Raw genomic sequence first — 18,065 nt, 5'->3', positions numbered from 1 at the left:
TGAGATTGCAGGATTTCCTCCACCTTTTAAAAGTTAATTATATTTCTGAGCACCCTTCAGGAGATGAGTTGTGCTTTTCTTATAACAGTATCTCCTCATGGCCCTTATACAGTGACTGATGTTTTGTTTTTTGGCAGCCTACATTGCACAACACAAATATTTTCTTCATTGTGTAACAGTTTGACATAATTAATTAGCTCGGCGGTAAAGCTCTCATCACATGGGTGCAAAGCTGCTGCCATACAGGGCCGTTAATCCTTTCTACCTACTGTTGGTCTACATGTGTTAATGCACACCGAACCGCACGACCTGCTGCTCTGTGCCTCCTTGCAGCCTCTCACTTTGCTGTACGCTTTAAGAGCTCTTGGCTTCTTTTTTTTTTTTTTTTTTTGACGTTGGGTGAAAAAAAAAGGCGTGTCCCGAAGTCATGCATATAATAGCCAGACGAGTTGCGATACGCTTTGGCTCCCCAGTCCTCAGCTCTCTGTGCACCAGCAGACTCACCGGCACTCGCAGGCTCTGTACAATGGCCGAGCTCTCCCCTGAACAAGTGGTATTCAACAAGCCGAAGGTACGTTATCTGCCGGTACACTGTGGTATAAACATTAATAATTTAAATGGAAAAGTGAGTGAATTATTGACGGGGGAAACCTTTTTCCTGGTTTTACGCACGTTGTGAGTGCGTAAACACTGAGTACTGGAACAGTCCCCGAGACAAGCAGAAGAAGTATGGTAATATATATATTTTTATATATATATATATATATATATATATATATATATATATATACATATATATGTATGAGAATGAGAACATAATATTAGCTATAATCTACCGATATCTCTGTGTGTCTGTGTGTGTTTGATAAGACAAGGAAGAACATATCTTCTGCTGGCAGTTTGACATGTGACGATGCCCACCAGGCGTTAAACAAAACCTTACAAGCAGCTGATCTGACTGAATAGAGCTTTTTACAGAAGTTCACACAGCATTTTCATGATTTTTCTGTAATTTATGCCACCATGGAACAAAGAAATGAGACTTATTTCTGCTCTTCTTGCTCTTTAACAGCCTTTCTTGTGTATTCTGTCTTAAAACATGCTGGTGGGATGAAGGCATTCACCTTAACTCATGTGACTGAGCTTCTCATTGCTGCAAAAGAAACAACACATAGCCTATTTTGTCCTATTGTTACATTGTTTTGCCTGATCTTTTCTTTATTGCAGTTGTGTTATTTGCTAGTAGAGACACCTGACTTGCATAACAAACAAAAAGCCTTAAAGTGAAATGCGCCTTTAACTGTCAGTTAGTTTGACATGCACATCAGGCACACAGGCATGAAATGTATACTTATAGTGCCCTTTGGAGTCTCTGTTCATGCACCTGCTCTGCCCAGGAGCTGCTCTGATAAGAAGAGAGGAAATGACTCAGTGGCAGAGAAGTGGAAAGACATACAGCACAAAGACAGAAATGTGGGTCCTGTTGCCACAAAGTGTGACAGTTATTGGGTGTGTGTGTGTGTGTGTGTGTGTGTGTGTGTTGGTGAGAGATCATGACTTGTAATGGGAGAGACCTTTGGGAGTGCTGGCTGCTTGCAGAGATAATCTCATTAAATATGCGGTTGTAGAATTGATACTGCTGGTGGGGTCACTGTCTGCTGCAGCAACTTTCAGTTTGCCATCCATGCTTCTCACACTATAGAACTGTAGCTACAGGGTTGTTACAGTGTGTGCTCAGTAATAAGCGCAGCTGATAAGGATCTGTAATTTTTTAGGAGTCCTGCATTTAACGATTATCTTAATTAGTGATTAATCTCCTCATTAGTGTCTAAATGAATCGATTTGTAAATAATTATACCTTCATTTGTGTAGCGCTTTGCCACACATGGTAAAGTGTGTTACATATAATTAAAAGAGATAATAAGCTACAGTTTTATGATAAAATACATGTTAGTAATTCTAGATGAGAGTGGACCTTAATTGGACATTTACGTACAATATCATGGACATAAACATTGACATTTTCAAATTAACCACATAAAACTTGTACTTGAGATGTGATATTGTACATACATATGTCACTATATGTCACATACTATGTCTATGTGCACATCTCTAATAATGATCTTTACCTGTTGATGTTTCTTTACTTCCTTGTTCCTTTTATAGTTGCACTACTTTGTACGACAACTGCTGCACAACAACCCTCCGGATTATTAAAGTTCTGTGTTATCGTATCTTAATTATTCAGTCTATAAAATATCAGAAAATAGTCCCATCGAAAATCTTAAAATGTCTGTTTTTTTGTCCAACCAATAGTCCAAAATCAAAAGGATATTCCGCTTACAGTTATGCAGAACAGAGAACAGCAGCAAATCTTTGCTACTGTGAAATTGGAAGAATATTAATGTCAAATACAGACAACAATAAAAAGCTTAAGTTGACTGAGTCACAGCTGAAATTCAACACTGTGCTTCTCATTATCTGGATAAGAACTTTTTACATCTTGTGGCTTCACAAAATTGCACAACAGTTCCCATTTGGGGTTTAATAACCAATTGTGAAGTAGTCACAGATCATTAGATATTTTGCTACATACATTCTACATCTTATCAATCAACAAGAGGCTGCTGCACAATAATTAATATTACTGAAATGCAGCAAATCAAATTAGTTCATACTCCACAAAATTTTAAACTTACTACTGTATACTGCAGGAAGTACTATGCATGCAAAAAGAATTGCCACAGGATTTCCTGAACTCAAAGATGGGTTAACCAGCTGTTTGCTGTCTGAACAGCTCGGATGTGCCATGTATCACTGATGCACAAGGCTTTTTAAGAAAACAGATGTAAATAAGAGACATTCAAACACTCTTAAACAGTACACATTCCTTCTTGTTGTAAACATTTGGGTAGAACTATCTGATCCCAAGATCACACAGATGGACACAGCTGCACTATGTGTACTTGTTTTTACTTTCTATAAAAAGTAGAGGAACAGGTTTTGAAAAGCACAGTTGGAGCTGCAACAAACAGTTAATTTAATTATCTACAGGTTATTCCAAGTCTATTTTTTAATTAATCAATGAACCATTTGACCCACACATCACCAGCAAATTACCGTCAAATTCCAAGTGATACCTCGAAGTTAAAGGAACAGTGTGTAGGATTTAGTGGCATCTAGCTGCAACTGAACACCACTCGCGTCTGTATTTGACAAACTGGGAATGAGAACATGGGGTGAAGCACAAGGCCGCATCTACAGCCAGTGTTTGGTTTGTCCGTTCTGGGCTACTGTAGAAACATATTCAGGTGATTATACACTAATGAACACATACCTTTGAATATTATATTCCATTTCTCCCAATAGATCCTCCTAAATGTTATAAACTGGAGCGTTAAATTATCTGTGTTAGACACAGAGTATGTTTGCAGTCAAAGTATTTGGTTTACTGAAAGCTGATTTAGTTCTTTGTTACAAATGAGATCCACATTTTCAACACATACTGTTTTTATTGTGATTAAATCTAAGATAACTTCAAAAAGTACACTGAAAGTTAAATTTGAGTCTAAGAGGGAACTTTAGTCAGGCATATACCCTAAGTGATAATAATGACTTATTAATGGTTTCTCTTCAGGTTTGGAAGCTCTTGAATAGTAAAGTATGCTTTGATTCAGGACATTTGGCCAAAGAATGTTTATATAATCACTGAGCTGTGGTTGTTTTGAACTTTTGTCACTGCTCAACTAAGTTCTTGGATAAAAATATGTTTCACTCAAATATGTGTTGGTTTCTTGTCCAGTAAGTCAGGGGAGGGGAAGCATTCAGTATCTGTATTTCAGATTCACTTTAGAAACTCGTATACTTAATATATTTTAATACACAGAGTATGTCTGCATCATGAAAGCTCCTTTGAGGTCAAGTTTTTCTTCAGAAAATCCCCTCAGAGCGTTTTGACCTTTACCATATTTTCCAAATTCATCCTTTAACAGATGTGGATGACATCAGAACATTTCCTCTTCTCTTGGATGAAGGTCAGCTGTGGTCATGCATCAGTTCTTTGACTGCTTTCTTAAACTTTAAATATCTAACAGTCTTATAACATTTCAGCTGATGATGATGATGATGATGTTTTGATTGTGCAGTAGTACAGAGTTAAAGCCACTAAAACATGGTTTTATATCTGAAAAGTATTTCTATGTAACATTAAATCAAAGATAATAAACATCTTTAGGTTATATTTATTAAAAGCACAGTGTTTAACATTTTGGACGATCTTTATTTATTCAGGGAAGGTTCAGTGAGAGGAACGTCCTGATCAAATTCACACTGTTACACATTCATAGCTGTCCAGTACAACCACAGTCTGATCTGTGGCCACTGAGCAGCTCCACTGGAGTGGTTGGGGTTAAGGGCCTTGCTCAAAGGCACCTCTTGCCCCTCCCTGCTTCTTCACTTTCCACACCCAGATTTATCCTGCCGGTATATAACATAATATTCATAGGTATGTTTTCATTAGTGTATAACCACCTGAATATAAGAATCATTGTGTTTTTGTTACCTTAGAATGAGACGTTTTTATCTACAGTCGCCTTCTTCATCGCTCCCATGGCTCTATAATACATCTATGAGACAGATCTCATGTAACCTTTCTAATATTAATACATGACACGTGCACACAGAAGTGTCATATGTCTGTGGAAATGTGCCAGACTTTACCTATACATACCTTTGGATGGAAACACACACAAATAAAAATACAATCGATTAAAAGCAACAGAAAAGCAGCTATATTGATTCATTGACTAAACATTTAAACACTATTGTTCTGACATTGGCAGGAAAATGTGCGTTTATGTAGGATCCCATCACTCATAGTCAGGAGCTGATTGAGTAAATAAGATTTCAGGATTTTGTAGAATATTATGTAGAATAAACTGAGACACAAGAAAATATAAAAGGACAGTGCTCCCAACTGCTTCTTTGATTTGATTTTAATTTATGGCTGATTTCTTCTTCATCATCACTCCCAGCCAGAAATAAGGATTAGATGTCTGTTGGCAGAAAAACTTAATTTGATCTTCAGTCTGACTGAAGAGCGCAGTTTAGGCTTCAGTTGTTTGAGGGAGGAGCATGATTTATTGGTGTCATCTGCCAGAATAAATCAAAGCTCTGAGCGCTGGAAGGAGAGCCAACCCTTCTCTGGCACTCCTGGCCTTTTCACCATGCGTTGCCCAGTCATGCGTTCTGCATTCATGATGGGCTGCGGCCAAAGCATTGAACTTCAACACCACCACTGCTCTGTCTTGCTGCTCTCTTTTTTAACACTGCTGGGTATTGTTTTTCAGTTCTTCTAAGTTCTAACATATAGTGTGCAGTTAGACTGAAATAAAATCTGTTTGAAAGTAATCAGTTCTGATTGACTGATTAATCATTTATTAATCGTGTATCTTTCTCATCTCATCCACAGGTCGAGCTACATGTGCACCTCGATGGAGCCATCAGGGTGCAGACTATTCTTGACGTTGCCAAGTAAGTTAGTTTACTCTCCATTTAATTAGAAACTCACTATTGACTTAAGGTTTTATGATCTTGTACTGAGATTTAGACACACAAGTTTAGACAGATAAGAGGATTAAAAAAACGTAATTGTTTCTTTGTTCGGTTTGACACACCACCTTTCCAGTTGATTAACTGCACTTGTGAATATTAATAATTGATAAAGTAAAATATTATGACCTTATTGGGTTGATATGGCAAACATCACACACATTGGCAATTGGAGTCGTGTTTCTGTCCATTAGATGAATGTAAGTCCTATATTTACTCTCCTTTTAGCTCCGTTTTGGTCTCCACCAACTGCTGGGGCAAATATCTGCCTATTTAGCTCCTAAATGTTCCACCCGCCTGTCTGTCTGTTGGTGCTGAGCAGGTCGTTTTTTTGTCAAAAACAGCTGCCTGCTCCATCTGAAAATTATGATGTCTTGAACCAAAACTTTAAAGTTACGGACCTTAAAATCAAAACAATAATCTGAAAGGAACTACAATGCTGGGGAACTGCAAAGTGGAAGCCTACAAGGCTGCACAGTTTATCACAATATTGTTGAAATTACAATATGTGCAATATCCAATTCACAAGAAGCTTTTTTGATAAAGGTAAAATATATCAAAACAGCTTTATAATGAAATACTTTAGTGCTGCAGAGATTCCCCTGCCGACAAATATTCTTCTGCAAATTTAAGAAACAAATTTGTTTTGTCTGTTTGTTTACAGACTCAAACAAATGTCACATCATCAAAATTTTTATTGTTTTGTTTTGTTGATGAAACTTAAAATTCTGATATTGTGCAGCCCTAGTCGGACAGTTTTTTCCATCACTCTCCCGCTTTGTGTGCGTTCCACTCCCGCCCACTGCCACAAACATTTGGACCATTCACACAACAGAGATTTTTGTCTTCTGGTAAAACGTTATTTTAGTGTAAATACCAGACTTGCCTTGTTTTGATGTTAAAAACAGCTTTAATCTTGTATTCAACTTAATTTGTTGACTCTGTCTCTATCATTCTAGTGCGTGCAAGCTAAATCCCAGGACCCACAGTTTAGTTTTTTGACCGACCGCTCTGGCCGGCAGCAAAGTCAAAAACACCCACTCCTGACAGATTTGCGTCCCGCTGGGACCGGATCCCAACGCAGTCCTCTACTGCAGAGTCATGTGATAATTCTCTGTGGGTTTGTTACTCTGAGCAATGTTACACAGTCACCCAAGCCACTGGTGATGTAAAAATATACATTAGAGCAGTTTTACCTCTCAAATATTGTTATCAGACGCGTTTTCAGAATATAATATCACAATAGTCTAATAAATCCTGGCATAGTTCCAGGGGCTCCTTTTATTCATTTGTTTCATGAACAATTCAGCCGTCAAGTAAACAGCCCTCTGTTCAACTTTTCATTTTAGAAAGCCGAGCAGCTCAGGTAAAGTAGATGTATTCATTTTGGGTTAATATGAAACAAAGTACATGACCTTGAACTGTTGTTTTTTTTCCTCTCCTTCTTTCCAGGAGACGCGGCATCTCTCTTCCAACAGATACTGTGGAGGAGATGACACAGATCATTATTGTCGAAAGCCCCGGCACCCTCACCGAGTTCCTGGGCAAGTTCGCAGAGTACATGCACGTGGTTGCGTAAGTGCTGACATGCCACCTTTAATGATTCAGTTTCATAATTACCAAAGGTGTTTTCTTGCTGAGCAGGTGACAGAGAGTGCAAGGGGCGAGATTGGAGTGATTAAGAGTCAGGGTCCACCTCATTATTGTCACAGGAATGTTTCTCCAACAAGGTCTACAATGAGGGCCAAAGTCCTGCAGATTGTTATCACACATATGTAGTTATGTTATACAATTATGATGCATTCAAGGTCTCTTATAACCAGAGTGTGTAGCGTAGTTTGTGATTAATGGCAGTGGAATGTAAAACACAGCAGGATTATGCAATGAAATTCTGTAGCAAGATCGTGGGGGTGATGGGGGGATTTAAATGTGAGACATGCAAAACAGGAACACATCATTATCGAGATCAAATGTCACTTTGGCAACCAAAGTAAGAGGAGACTAAAGTAGTTTGGGGTGCCTTTCCGGTGTCACTCAGTCTTATATTTAGTCCAGTGACAGGGCTGAACCATTAAGAAAAGACCAAATACAGTCTTTCAGATACTCAACAGCCGTGAAAGCTTTCAACAATGACGGTCTGTAGTGGCTGGACTGCAGCACACAGTTGTGCTGAATGGACCCTTCTGTATCAAGGCTCTTGAAAGCCTTGTGTGCAGTACGGCTTCAACAGCATAGGGAACTTGCCAGCTGAGTTTAGCTCATGCAGAATTGTTGTATTAATGATGGTGTGTTTGTGGCAGGGAGGGGGAGGGTTGAGAGCATACTGGAGAACAACAGGCATTCAGACCTGTGCTATGAGCATTCACTTTCTGTGTAAATGCTGGAAGCGGTGTTGTTGTCCGTCATGTGATGAGGGATGGAAAGTGTGCTGCTGAGTCTAAAGGAAAGAGGGGAATGGAGGTGTGGGTCTCCTAATGTTTTCACAACACTACCCTGTCACGCAGCACAATCAGAACAGAAATGTTTTAGGTGAATAATGTTTAATGAAATGTTTTTGTAGTTGGGGGAGGGGGGCTGTATCTTTAGCATTATTAATGTATAAGTATGTTTTCATTAGTGTTTTAACACCTGTATATAGGAATCATTATGTTTTGGTTACCTTAGAATGAGTTATGTCTTTGTACAGATGGTGTAGATGTTGAACCTACACATTTTGTGTTTTCACCGCCACCATAGTTTCTCCTACACACTTTACAGCCAGTTCTCATTTCAATTTCAAAGCCCAAGGTGACGTATTCAGATTGCTACACTCTAAAATTCAAAGATTTTCAGATTTACTGTCTCATGAGACAAAGAAAAGCCGCAGATCTTCACATTTACAAAGATTTTGCAAGGGAATGTTAATGGAATTATACATTTTCTGAGGGACCAATCAATTAATTGAGTAATTGTGGCAGCTCTACTAAGCCGATTTGGTTTTATGGGAAAACAGTGGAGGAACGAACAAGTCAAAAAAAGTTTCTTTTAAATTCGTTCTGCTTTCTGATATAATGCAGATGAAGTTAAGGTAGAAACTGCTGTGTTCAACTATCGTGATAGCCCTGATGCAGAGACAGGAGTTTCATGGCCAAATACAGAAGTGCAACACACAAACGCTGTCATTTTGATGTTGATGTGCTCTCTCAGAAAGTCACACTTCCCTTCAGCAAAAAGAAAACAAACATTACCCTTCCCCTTTTCTGGCACCCCAATCCAATAATTTTCATGCAGACATTTTTATCTACTCCTCTAAATCCTAAAAGTATGTGTGGAAAATAATTTTAAATAGTAACACTGATAAGTCAACCATCATTATTTATACATGTTGCACATGGATGTGTAGGAGGTGTTTAAGGGAAATCAACTATATAACATCTGATGATGGATTAACAAGATAATAATTCAAGATAAGAGATTTTTAGAAGGGAACGTCATTTATTTTGTGTTTTTCTTTGTTATTTTGCAGTGGAGACAGAGAGGCCATAAAGAGGATTGCGTATGAGTTCGTTGAGGACAAAGCCAAGGAAGGAGTGATTTATGTTGAGGTCAGATACAGCCCGCATTTCCTGGCAAACACAAAAGTGGATCCAATACCTTGGGACCAGAAAGAGTAAGTCTTTATTTGAATAGCTGCATCCTTTAGTGACACCTATGTTGTGCTTTTATGGAAGGAGATATTAAGTTTGGCTCATTGCATGTTTTCTTTTTCACTGTGTTTTCACTCAGAGGTGACCTGAGCCCAGACGAGGTGGTGCGCCTGGTTAACGAAGGCCTCCGCGAGGGCGAGAGGGCCTTCAATATCAAAGCCAGGTCCATTCTATGCTGCATGCGCCACATGCCAAGTAATGAACTGTTCATGCTTCTGTCTGCCCAAACAACCTTGTGAGATAAGGTTCCTTACTGTAATGTCTTCTGTCCTGTGTCTGGTATTGGCTACAGAGAGGCTGTGTGTTTATTCCCACTGAATCAGTTAGAAAACTTAATCATGTTGTAACTGACCAGTCAAAAGATCAGTGACACTTTTAGCTCTAAAAACAATCAGGAATGTGTTCTTGTGCTCAGATGGAAATGCGAGAACTGCACATAACCAAATTTGTCCTAAAAACTCCATCCATTCACATATTCAGTATAATATATACTGCCTCGCTTATTCTTATTAGATAATGAGCAGGAGCACCACAGAAAGACACAATGCACAAGTTTATACATATTATAAATCCATATTATTTGTATTATAATCTATGCTACATATTGTAGCTATGCAATGAAACCATGAATCTTCAAACTGATTAGATTTTTTTCATGGGTTAAGAAGATTCTCCTATGTTTTAAGCCAAAGAAACTGTTTAGACTAGAGAGTCTCCAGCCATGCTAGCAGCTCTGTGAGGCAATGGTGCTTTGAGCTATTGCTAACATTTTTTTAATTGAATTGAATTGAATTGAATTGAATTTTTCTGGCATGTGAAATGAGCATTTAATGATAATTGATTTTAATGAATGGCTTAAAATACAAGTTCAACTTGAGTTAAATTGGTTTTATTGTGGTTCATAATTATTCCATAAATCTTACGTAAACGTTTCTATGCACGCTGTAAAGTCGCTGCAGCAAATATTAAAACTGCGATAAAGTCTGTCTAGTATTCATTCGCAGATGATTGTCTGCACAGAATTGCATGAAAATCCATCCAATAGTTGTTGAGATATGGTGTGGCGGTTGGTGTACCAATGATCGATATTGTCATTCCTGGAACCATATCTACCAGCAACGCTAAAAACCCACTGACTTATCTGCAAAATGCATCATCATAAAGCTGAAACCAGCACAGTTCTATTGAGGTTTTGGAGATACATGGTTTTCACAGGGCACTACTACTATGTGCTATATTAGTACTATTAGTAGTTGTAGTAGTAGCAGTAATACCAACTCTACGTACATGTCTATGAGCTGAAACCACTGCAGTAATATGAGCAGTTTCGGTATCAGCAGCAACAGTGACCATAGTGGTAAGTCTGTTGCAAATATGTTCTGCTCCCATCGTGCAGCTGTTTCCTGTTTTACTCAACATCCAAATGCAATTCATATCTTCTGTTTCTTAGCATGAGAAGGATATCTGACTGTCATGATAGATGAGAAGTGCTATTTGCATTTTTATGTATGTTTAAACAGTATGCAGCCTGACATTCCAATGCAGTATCTATTATGTACCTGTATGCAAATCATTCATATTCTGATTGTGAATGCTGTATAATGATCTGGAACATTATGTTCTGTGTATGTAACTGTTCTGGTTTCTGTACTGTTCTTACCGAGAGTTAGACACGATCACTGACACCACTCTCATGTCTGTGGGGTAAATGTGAAACTACTGCAATTAGATGGTTAACTTAGCTTAGCATAAAGACTGGAAGCAGGGGGAAACAGCTAGCTTTGTTACTCTCAGCCAGACAAATACAGTAACTACCGCATGTTGGTTAACGTCGTCTTGTGCTTGTCATAGCCGCAGACCGATGCAGATGATGTAGCATGATGCTGAGACCGTGTCATCACATTTCATCTTCACATCATCTGCATGTGTGTGATTAAGTCGCAGGACCAAACTGCGTAGTAATATTTGTGTATTTTAAATTCTCCAGGCTGGTCCATGGATGTCGTGCAGCTGTGTAAGAAATATTGCAACGAGGGAGTCGTCGCCATTGATCTGGCAGGTGATGAATCACTCAACTGTGAAGCCAATCCAGAACATAGGAATGCCTATGAGGTGAGAAACCTAATACCAACAGGCAGTTGCAGTCAGAACATTAAGAGGGATTAAAAAGTTGTGGGGCTTTGATGAGTTTGTGTCCTGTTTTGTGTACTTTAATTACAGCCTCACATGCCAAACACTGAGCATTAACTTGTCTGGCAACATCAGCAATGACGGTAATAATGTCAAGCAAGGTCAGCTACAGTTTGTTTTGTAACAGGAGCGTAATGTTTTGTGCCCTTGGATGTGTTTTTGAAAAAGTCTGTGATTTCTTACTCAGTTTAACACAAAGTGTGATCTCTGGAGGAAAACTGCAGACAGTGTAAATACAGCAGTAGACTGCTTACCTTGGCGCTGGAGTACAGTGGGCAGAACTTTTATTTATAACGTATTGCGATGTTTTGAGGTTGTAAAAAGACTTCATGGTCAGAGAGTCCACCTCATGTTCCCACAGGCTGCAGGCTGATGCAAAAATGTCTGCAGTCTATCGCACCAGCAACTTTCAGGAATCCTTAGAAAGAATTTGAGGCTCTGTCTTGTAACTACAGAGAGGACGGATGGCTTGGAGATGTTTTTCTATTAGCCACGCTAACGGTTTTGAATTTCAGTGGTCACGACAGAAATATGTTATGACTAAATATTAATGACTTTGGTGATAGCCTCACTTTTCCTCTTGAAATGTCTCGACATCTGGTTTGTCATGAAGTTTGGTACAGACATTTGTGTCCCCTTGAGAATCAGCTTTGGGAAGCTTTTACATTATTAATTTGACCTTTACTTTGTTTTATGACCAAATACCTGCAAAACTAATGATATTTCCATCAGCTTCAGCTGTACGTTGCTGAGTGCTAATCTGCAGATGTTGCTCTGCATCAGCATCATGGCTGTGCTCAGCATGCTGAAGGTAGCATTTGACCACCACTTTGGGCCAGACTGAAATATCTTTACAACTATTGGACGGATTGTCATAATATTTGGTGCAAACATTCTTGTCCCATTCAGGATGAATTGTAATAAGTTTTGTGATCCCGGTCTACATTACCAGGTTCACATTTTAATACTTGGACATAATCTTGCAAAACAAATGACATTCCCATCAGCTGTACTCTGTGTGCTCTGTAGACTCTTGTTTAAATATGTAACATGTTCCTCTCCTGTGTAAACACACTGTCAATGTGATAATACCATTTCACAGAATTGGTAAGAATGTACTAAAGGCTTATTTGGACCTTCAGGTACATATTTGTCATAATGCCAACAAGGTTTAGGCCACAGTTTTTACTGCTGTACATTGATTTTCACTGTCAGAGTAGTATCAAACTGATGAGGACTTAAATGTCTTTATCTATAACCAACACAGTATTAGAGTAAAATCTAATGCTACCAAACCAATTTCCTCTTAAGCTCTGAGGCTTCTCAGAAAAATCCAATTTGGTTTTCAGCCAGCATTTATTGATTAATTCAGAGAATACCTCAGTACGTAATCAATTTTGCCTGTCAGACCATAATGAATGTGATAGATTAATCAGTTAATATGCTGCAGTGCTGAACATGGACTAAGTCTTACCTGAAATTAATTACTTAAGAGTACAGGATGGGTGGATTTGACAGTTGCATGGGGACAGTTCATAATATTTCAGCCTGATTTAATTGTTCATATAGACATCTGACTGGTTATTTGCTTTAGCATTCTGTTTGGTATGACACATTTCTATATTTAGGAAGTGTATTTTAGTAATTTATAGTTTAGTACTACCGCATATTTTGAGTTTCAACTAATGACTTCTCACTCCCGGTTGCTAGAACCATGATAAACAGGTCCGGAGGTTTGTTGCCATGGCGGCACTAATCACCAACTAACTAACTACGAAATGCCAGGAGAATACTGAGGACTTAGAGAGCTGGTGTTTGAATGTCAGTGGCCTCCAAACAGCATGTGTTAATGCGATAAGAGCGTAGAGGTACAAAGGTGGGCAGTAAACACTAAATGAAAATACTTCGTCTATGAGTCTGTTGCCTCTCAGTCGCTCATACGCGAGATGGCAAACATACCAGGGTTTACGATAGAGTGTGTGAATACAAAGGTTTGCACTAAAAAGGATTTCTTTAGAAAATACAACTAGTGAAAACTAATTTGCAGCAAACAGCTGGTCAATAATTCATAAACTGACCATAAAATCCAAATAATCCAGAGCTGTTGCATAATTCCTTACAAGTGTAGTATATGCAGTTGTTGCATATCATATTATTATTATTATTATGCTGTTATGAATTGTTTCTGAAAACATATTTTGATCCCCTTTTTTTATTTAAATTTATAAACTTATTTAATTCAGGTAATGCCGGTGTGTGTTTATGTGTGTGTGCAGGTTGGTATGTGTGTGTATGAATTACAGTTTCATGTGTGTTTGTTTGTATGACTTCAGCAAACATGTATAATTTACTCTCCCTATGTTGCATACTATATACTTACTACTATAAATACACTTTATTATTATTATTATTATTATTACAACTGTATACTATACACAGATGTATTTTCACTATCCACAGTGTTCTGAAATCCTTTGTAGCCCCATTTGATATTGATGGATAAATAGGAGAGTGCTTCAATTATTAACAAGAAGCAGAACTCACAGACCAGAGTCCACACTAATATTGAGGGTTATCTTCATAACTACATGACCTCTAGATACACACGTGCAGATTAAGCAAGTCACAGTCGGTGTGTCCAAGGTTAAGATGATGATGATCAAACCAGTGGGATGTCTGTATTTGGTTTTACTTCTATGACGCAGTATATACGTAGTAAAAATATTGATTTCATCATTTATTAAACTATATCCGGTGGAGAATGCTTTCTCCTACGGTACCAGTACCATCCTTTTCCCTGTGAAACCAAGCAACTGTGCACAAAAACCTTTTTCCCTGTGAAACCAAGCAACTGTGCACAAAAACCTGTCTAAATTCTAAAAGGCGCCACAGTAGAGGCTACAGTGTCGCAGATGTGAAAGCCAGATGTTGGGCTGTGTCTGTTTGGTTGCTAATGTGTTCCTGGATTGATTCTGTTTACAGGAAGCGGTGCGTTCTGGGGTCCACAGGACAGTCCATGCAGGGGAGGTGGGTCCGGCATCCGTGGTGAAGGAGGTAAGCTGTTCAACAATAACACGAGACATTTCTGAGCAGGGTGGTGGAGTCAGTTATTTGTCTCCAAGCTGCAGTGGAACTCATAACAGCCACAAAACAATGAAGTCACGCAGTAACAATAGCGATGACCAAACCGGCTATTAGGGGCAGAGATCCAAAAGAAACAAGAAGAACGAGAATAGCAGAGATTTATGTTTGTTGTTGATGGTTTTAGTCAGTGAAGTAATAAAAGCAAAAAGGAGCACACATACAAACACATATGTGTAGACTGTTTGTGTACATCTCAGCCGCTATGTTTCGAAACCTTTAGAGTAAAACTAGAGTACGTCTCACTGGACGGTGGCTGCCATAATGAGTGGACACTCTCTAAGGGGGCCATCCCTCAAAGTGACAGCTCAGCTATGCCACAACAGTTGCGCGTGTGCCTCTAGAAATAGCCCGCAGATTCTGCTGAGATGTACAATGTGGAGGATTTTTTGTGGTTTATAACCTTTTGCTTCCACCTCGTGACCCCTGTCTGATATTTTAGGCCGTGGAAGTGCTGAAAGCCGAACGTGTTGGACACGGTTACAGAACCCTGGAAGACCAAGCCCTGTACAAAGACTTGCTCAAAAAGAACATGCACTTTGAGGTAAGGGACTGTCCACAATTATCACCATTTACATCAAAAAGCTGAATTATCAGCAAGGTTATTAAGTTCTGTAGAAACATGCCTGTTATCCATTACACCTACTGTGCCTTATGCATCATTACAAACTCATCATTTTGATCATTGCAGATGATCAGGTAATTATAGTTGTGTAGTTGACTGACATACTATTAGTGTACCTACCCACAGGAACACAGTGTATATAGTGCATACGCTAACCCCTAGTGGAGCATTAAGTATCACAGCTGGAAGAAGAAAGACTGCAGTAATTCTGTGTCTCAGTGCTGCCTCTGCTGTTCTGATTGCAGGTGTGTCCTATTTCCAGTAAGCTAACAGGTGCCTGCGACCCAGACTTCACCAAGCATCCTGTGATCACGTGAGCTGCACTTATTTTACATGATAATCTAATTACCTGTATTAAAGTAGATTTGGACACTTCATTTATTTTTGTTTGGATTTCCTCATTTCCTTTGTGCAGGTTCATGAAGGACAAGGCTAACTACTCCCTGAATACAGATGACCCTCTGATCTTCAACTCAAACTTGCACCTCGACTACTACACCGCGCACAAATACATGGGATTCACTGAGGAGGAATTCAAACGTCTGGTGAGATCAAATACATGTATAATTGTAGCGGCGGTTCACAGGATGAAGGCTGTTTGAATGTGGTTTGAAATGATTGCATGGGGTGGAGATGCCCTGTGCATGGCAATGCCTTCCGCAGTTGATAATTAAAGCGGGAACAAAAGCTAACATAAAAGAAGTGTTCTGCTGCGCCCTGAAAAGCCTCAGATCCTTTTAATAATTACAATTCTTCATTTATTTTAAACGTGTGATGACTTGTGCTTCACACCCTGGCTCCATTAGGCCTGAGTCTGCAGTAAATCGTCACAGGAACAGTTTGACAAAATATTTACTGATTTCCTTTCTTGCCAAGAGTTAGATGAGAAAATCCATACCACTCATATCTGTACGGTAGATACGAAGCTACAGCCAGCAGCCAGTTAGCGAAACCAGAAGAAATCAGTTGGGCTGGCTCTGTCCAAACAGCACCGCCAACGGCACCTCTAAAGCACTAAAGCACTCTAATAATTACCACGTTATATATTTAGATTTATTTATTTTAAGTGTAAAAACAGCTCATGGTTTATGGTGGGTTATGTGTCGGACTATTTCCTGACTCCGCGCAGTGACTTGTCTCATCATCGCTGTGAGGTTGCCAGGCAACCAGCAGAGGGTCTCTGTTTTCTCCTGTTTCAAGTGTTTATGCTAAGCTAAGCTAGCCATCTGCTTTAGAGGTGTGAATTAAAAAATAACTTTGCTGATTTAAATAATTTTAAATAAATATCAATCAAAAAAAGCACATTTTCCACATTGCTAAACTTTTTCTTTAGAGGTTAACTCACTAACTATTTGTAAGAACACTAAATGTGTAACTTATTGACTTCTTGTGTCCTATAGAACATCAAATCTGCAGAGTCATGCTTCCTGCCTGAGAAGGAGAAGAAAGAGCTCATCCTGAAACTGCAAGAGGCCTACGGGATGGTGCAGAGCACTGCCTTTTAAACCCGAGGAAGTCTGAAGAGGAACCTAACCCAGGGAAAAACCGCTCTGAATCCTTAATCTCCACACTTGACGCAATGGAATGTCTTTTTCCTCATTTGTAACCAAACATAAAGCCTATAGAATAATATATCAAACATCGTGTATCGTATGGCTGCTGCCTTCACCTCTCATACCTGACCATCATCCGCTTGTGTTTTGTCAGTATCCCTTTATAGTACTTAGATGGCTTTATAACTTCAGTTTACAGCGCAGTTCCGGAGGATGTCATGGTGCTCTGCAAGGTGGAAAAAAATATGTGCATGCCAATGTTTTGTGTTTATGAAGCAGATTTTGCCGTATGGCAAAACTCTGGATACAATCTTCATCTTGTGTTTACATCCTGTAGTCATAAAGAGAATCAGGGAAGCTTTTGATGCACAATAACTTTAACGAATTTGTGAGCCTGCAAGGGAAGGATATGGTGGGGTTATTTGTTGTTCATCTCTGTCATTGCTATGGTTGAGAACTTACGGCGGAAATATAGTTTACTGTGAATATCCATTGTTTGGTTTTAAGGGTGAATTAAGGGGAATCCAGTGTCAGAAACATATAAATATGTGCTTTTTATCCTCCACACACGTATAACTACAGAACACATCAGGTAAAACAGCTCAATACCAAAAGTTTAGTCTAACATTCAAACACTAGGTGGCACAATGCTCTCACCTACAGGGACAAACCACAGCTGACTTAAAGTGGTTTTGCATTTCGTAATTACTCTCAATTATTTTGATGTATATATTTATTTACTTTTTTTTTTCTTCCTTTCACTGAATAAAAAAAGCACTTCCATTATAACAAACACATTTATGACACTTTGAGAATCTTTGACCATAATAAAAGCTATTACTAAAATCTTTCTGCAATCTCTTTCTTTAGGCTGATAATCTCCAGTCATTTATATGCATCTTCCTTATAATAGTAATACTTGAGAAGCTCTGCACTATGTATACTATATTCTATATATCTATATACTTGAGATTGATAAAAAAAAAAAAAACCCACAGCTTAACAGATAAACTGCTCTGTCATCCTCTGTTTCTTTATTGTATAAAGATTAATGGGAACACTGGGGCCATGCTAGGTGGAAATGTAAGCACTGGCTTCCTGTGGCAATGCTAATGTACACAAAAGCTGCATTCAATAATATTTATGGCTCTGGAACAGCTCAGCACTGAACTCATTAATCCTGAATGGCTGGGACTCGCCACCTTTGCAGATCCCTTACCTGCTGTGTTCAATACAACAGAAACCGGGTAAATTGCT

The 18,065-nt window shown here is 38.8% G+C and overlaps 1 protein-coding gene across 2 annotated transcripts; it reads left to right on the top strand.

Annotated features, from left to right (window-relative positions):
• The first annotated feature begins 412 nt into the window (after positions 1–412).
• ada (adenosine deaminase) lies at positions 413–17,654 on the top strand. Of its 2 annotated transcripts, XM_051424089.1 has the most exons (12): positions 450–571; positions 3,996–4,037; positions 5,474–5,535; positions 7,066–7,188; positions 9,119–9,262; positions 9,379–9,494; positions 11,287–11,411; positions 14,472–14,543; positions 15,073–15,174; positions 15,501–15,568; positions 15,671–15,800; positions 16,656–17,654. In XM_051424089.1, exons 1-12 carry the CDS (start codon positions 527–529, stop codon positions 16,758–16,760), a joined length of 1,134 nt encoding a protein of 377 aa, XP_051280049.1. In that variant the 5' UTR covers positions 450–526; the 3' UTR covers positions 16,761–17,654. The 2 variants fall into 2 exon arrangements, with proteins under 2 accessions (XP_051280051.1, XP_051280049.1); XM_051424091.1 differs by lacking the exon at positions 3,996–4,037 and having other exon boundaries at positions 413–571.
• The last annotated feature ends 411 nt before the right edge of the window (positions 17,655–18,065 follow it).

The sequence above is a fragment of the Dicentrarchus labrax genome, unplaced genomic scaffold, assembly GCF_905237075.1.
Source record: "Dicentrarchus labrax unplaced genomic scaffold, dlabrax2021, whole genome shotgun sequence".
NCBI classification, from domain to species: domain Eukaryota; kingdom Metazoa; phylum Chordata; class Actinopteri; family Moronidae; genus Dicentrarchus; species Dicentrarchus labrax.
Note: the sequence above shows the minus strand (reverse complement) of the source record. Positions and strands in the feature narration are given on the sequence as shown.

Excerpts from the sequence above, each read along its gene's own strand:
- ada (XM_051424091.1), top strand. The coding sequence starts at position 428 with ATGCATATAATAGCCAGACGAGTTGCGATACGCTTTGGCTCCCCAGTC. Across the intron at positions 11,412-14,471 it reads AACATAGGAATGCCTATGAG|GAAGCGGTGCGTTCTGGGGT; the intron begins GTGAGAAACCTA and ends TTCTGTTTACAG. Across the intron at positions 14,544-15,072 it reads CGGCATCCGTGGTGAAGGAG|GCCGTGGAAGTGCTGAAAGC; the intron begins GTAAGCTGTTCA and ends CTGATATTTTAG.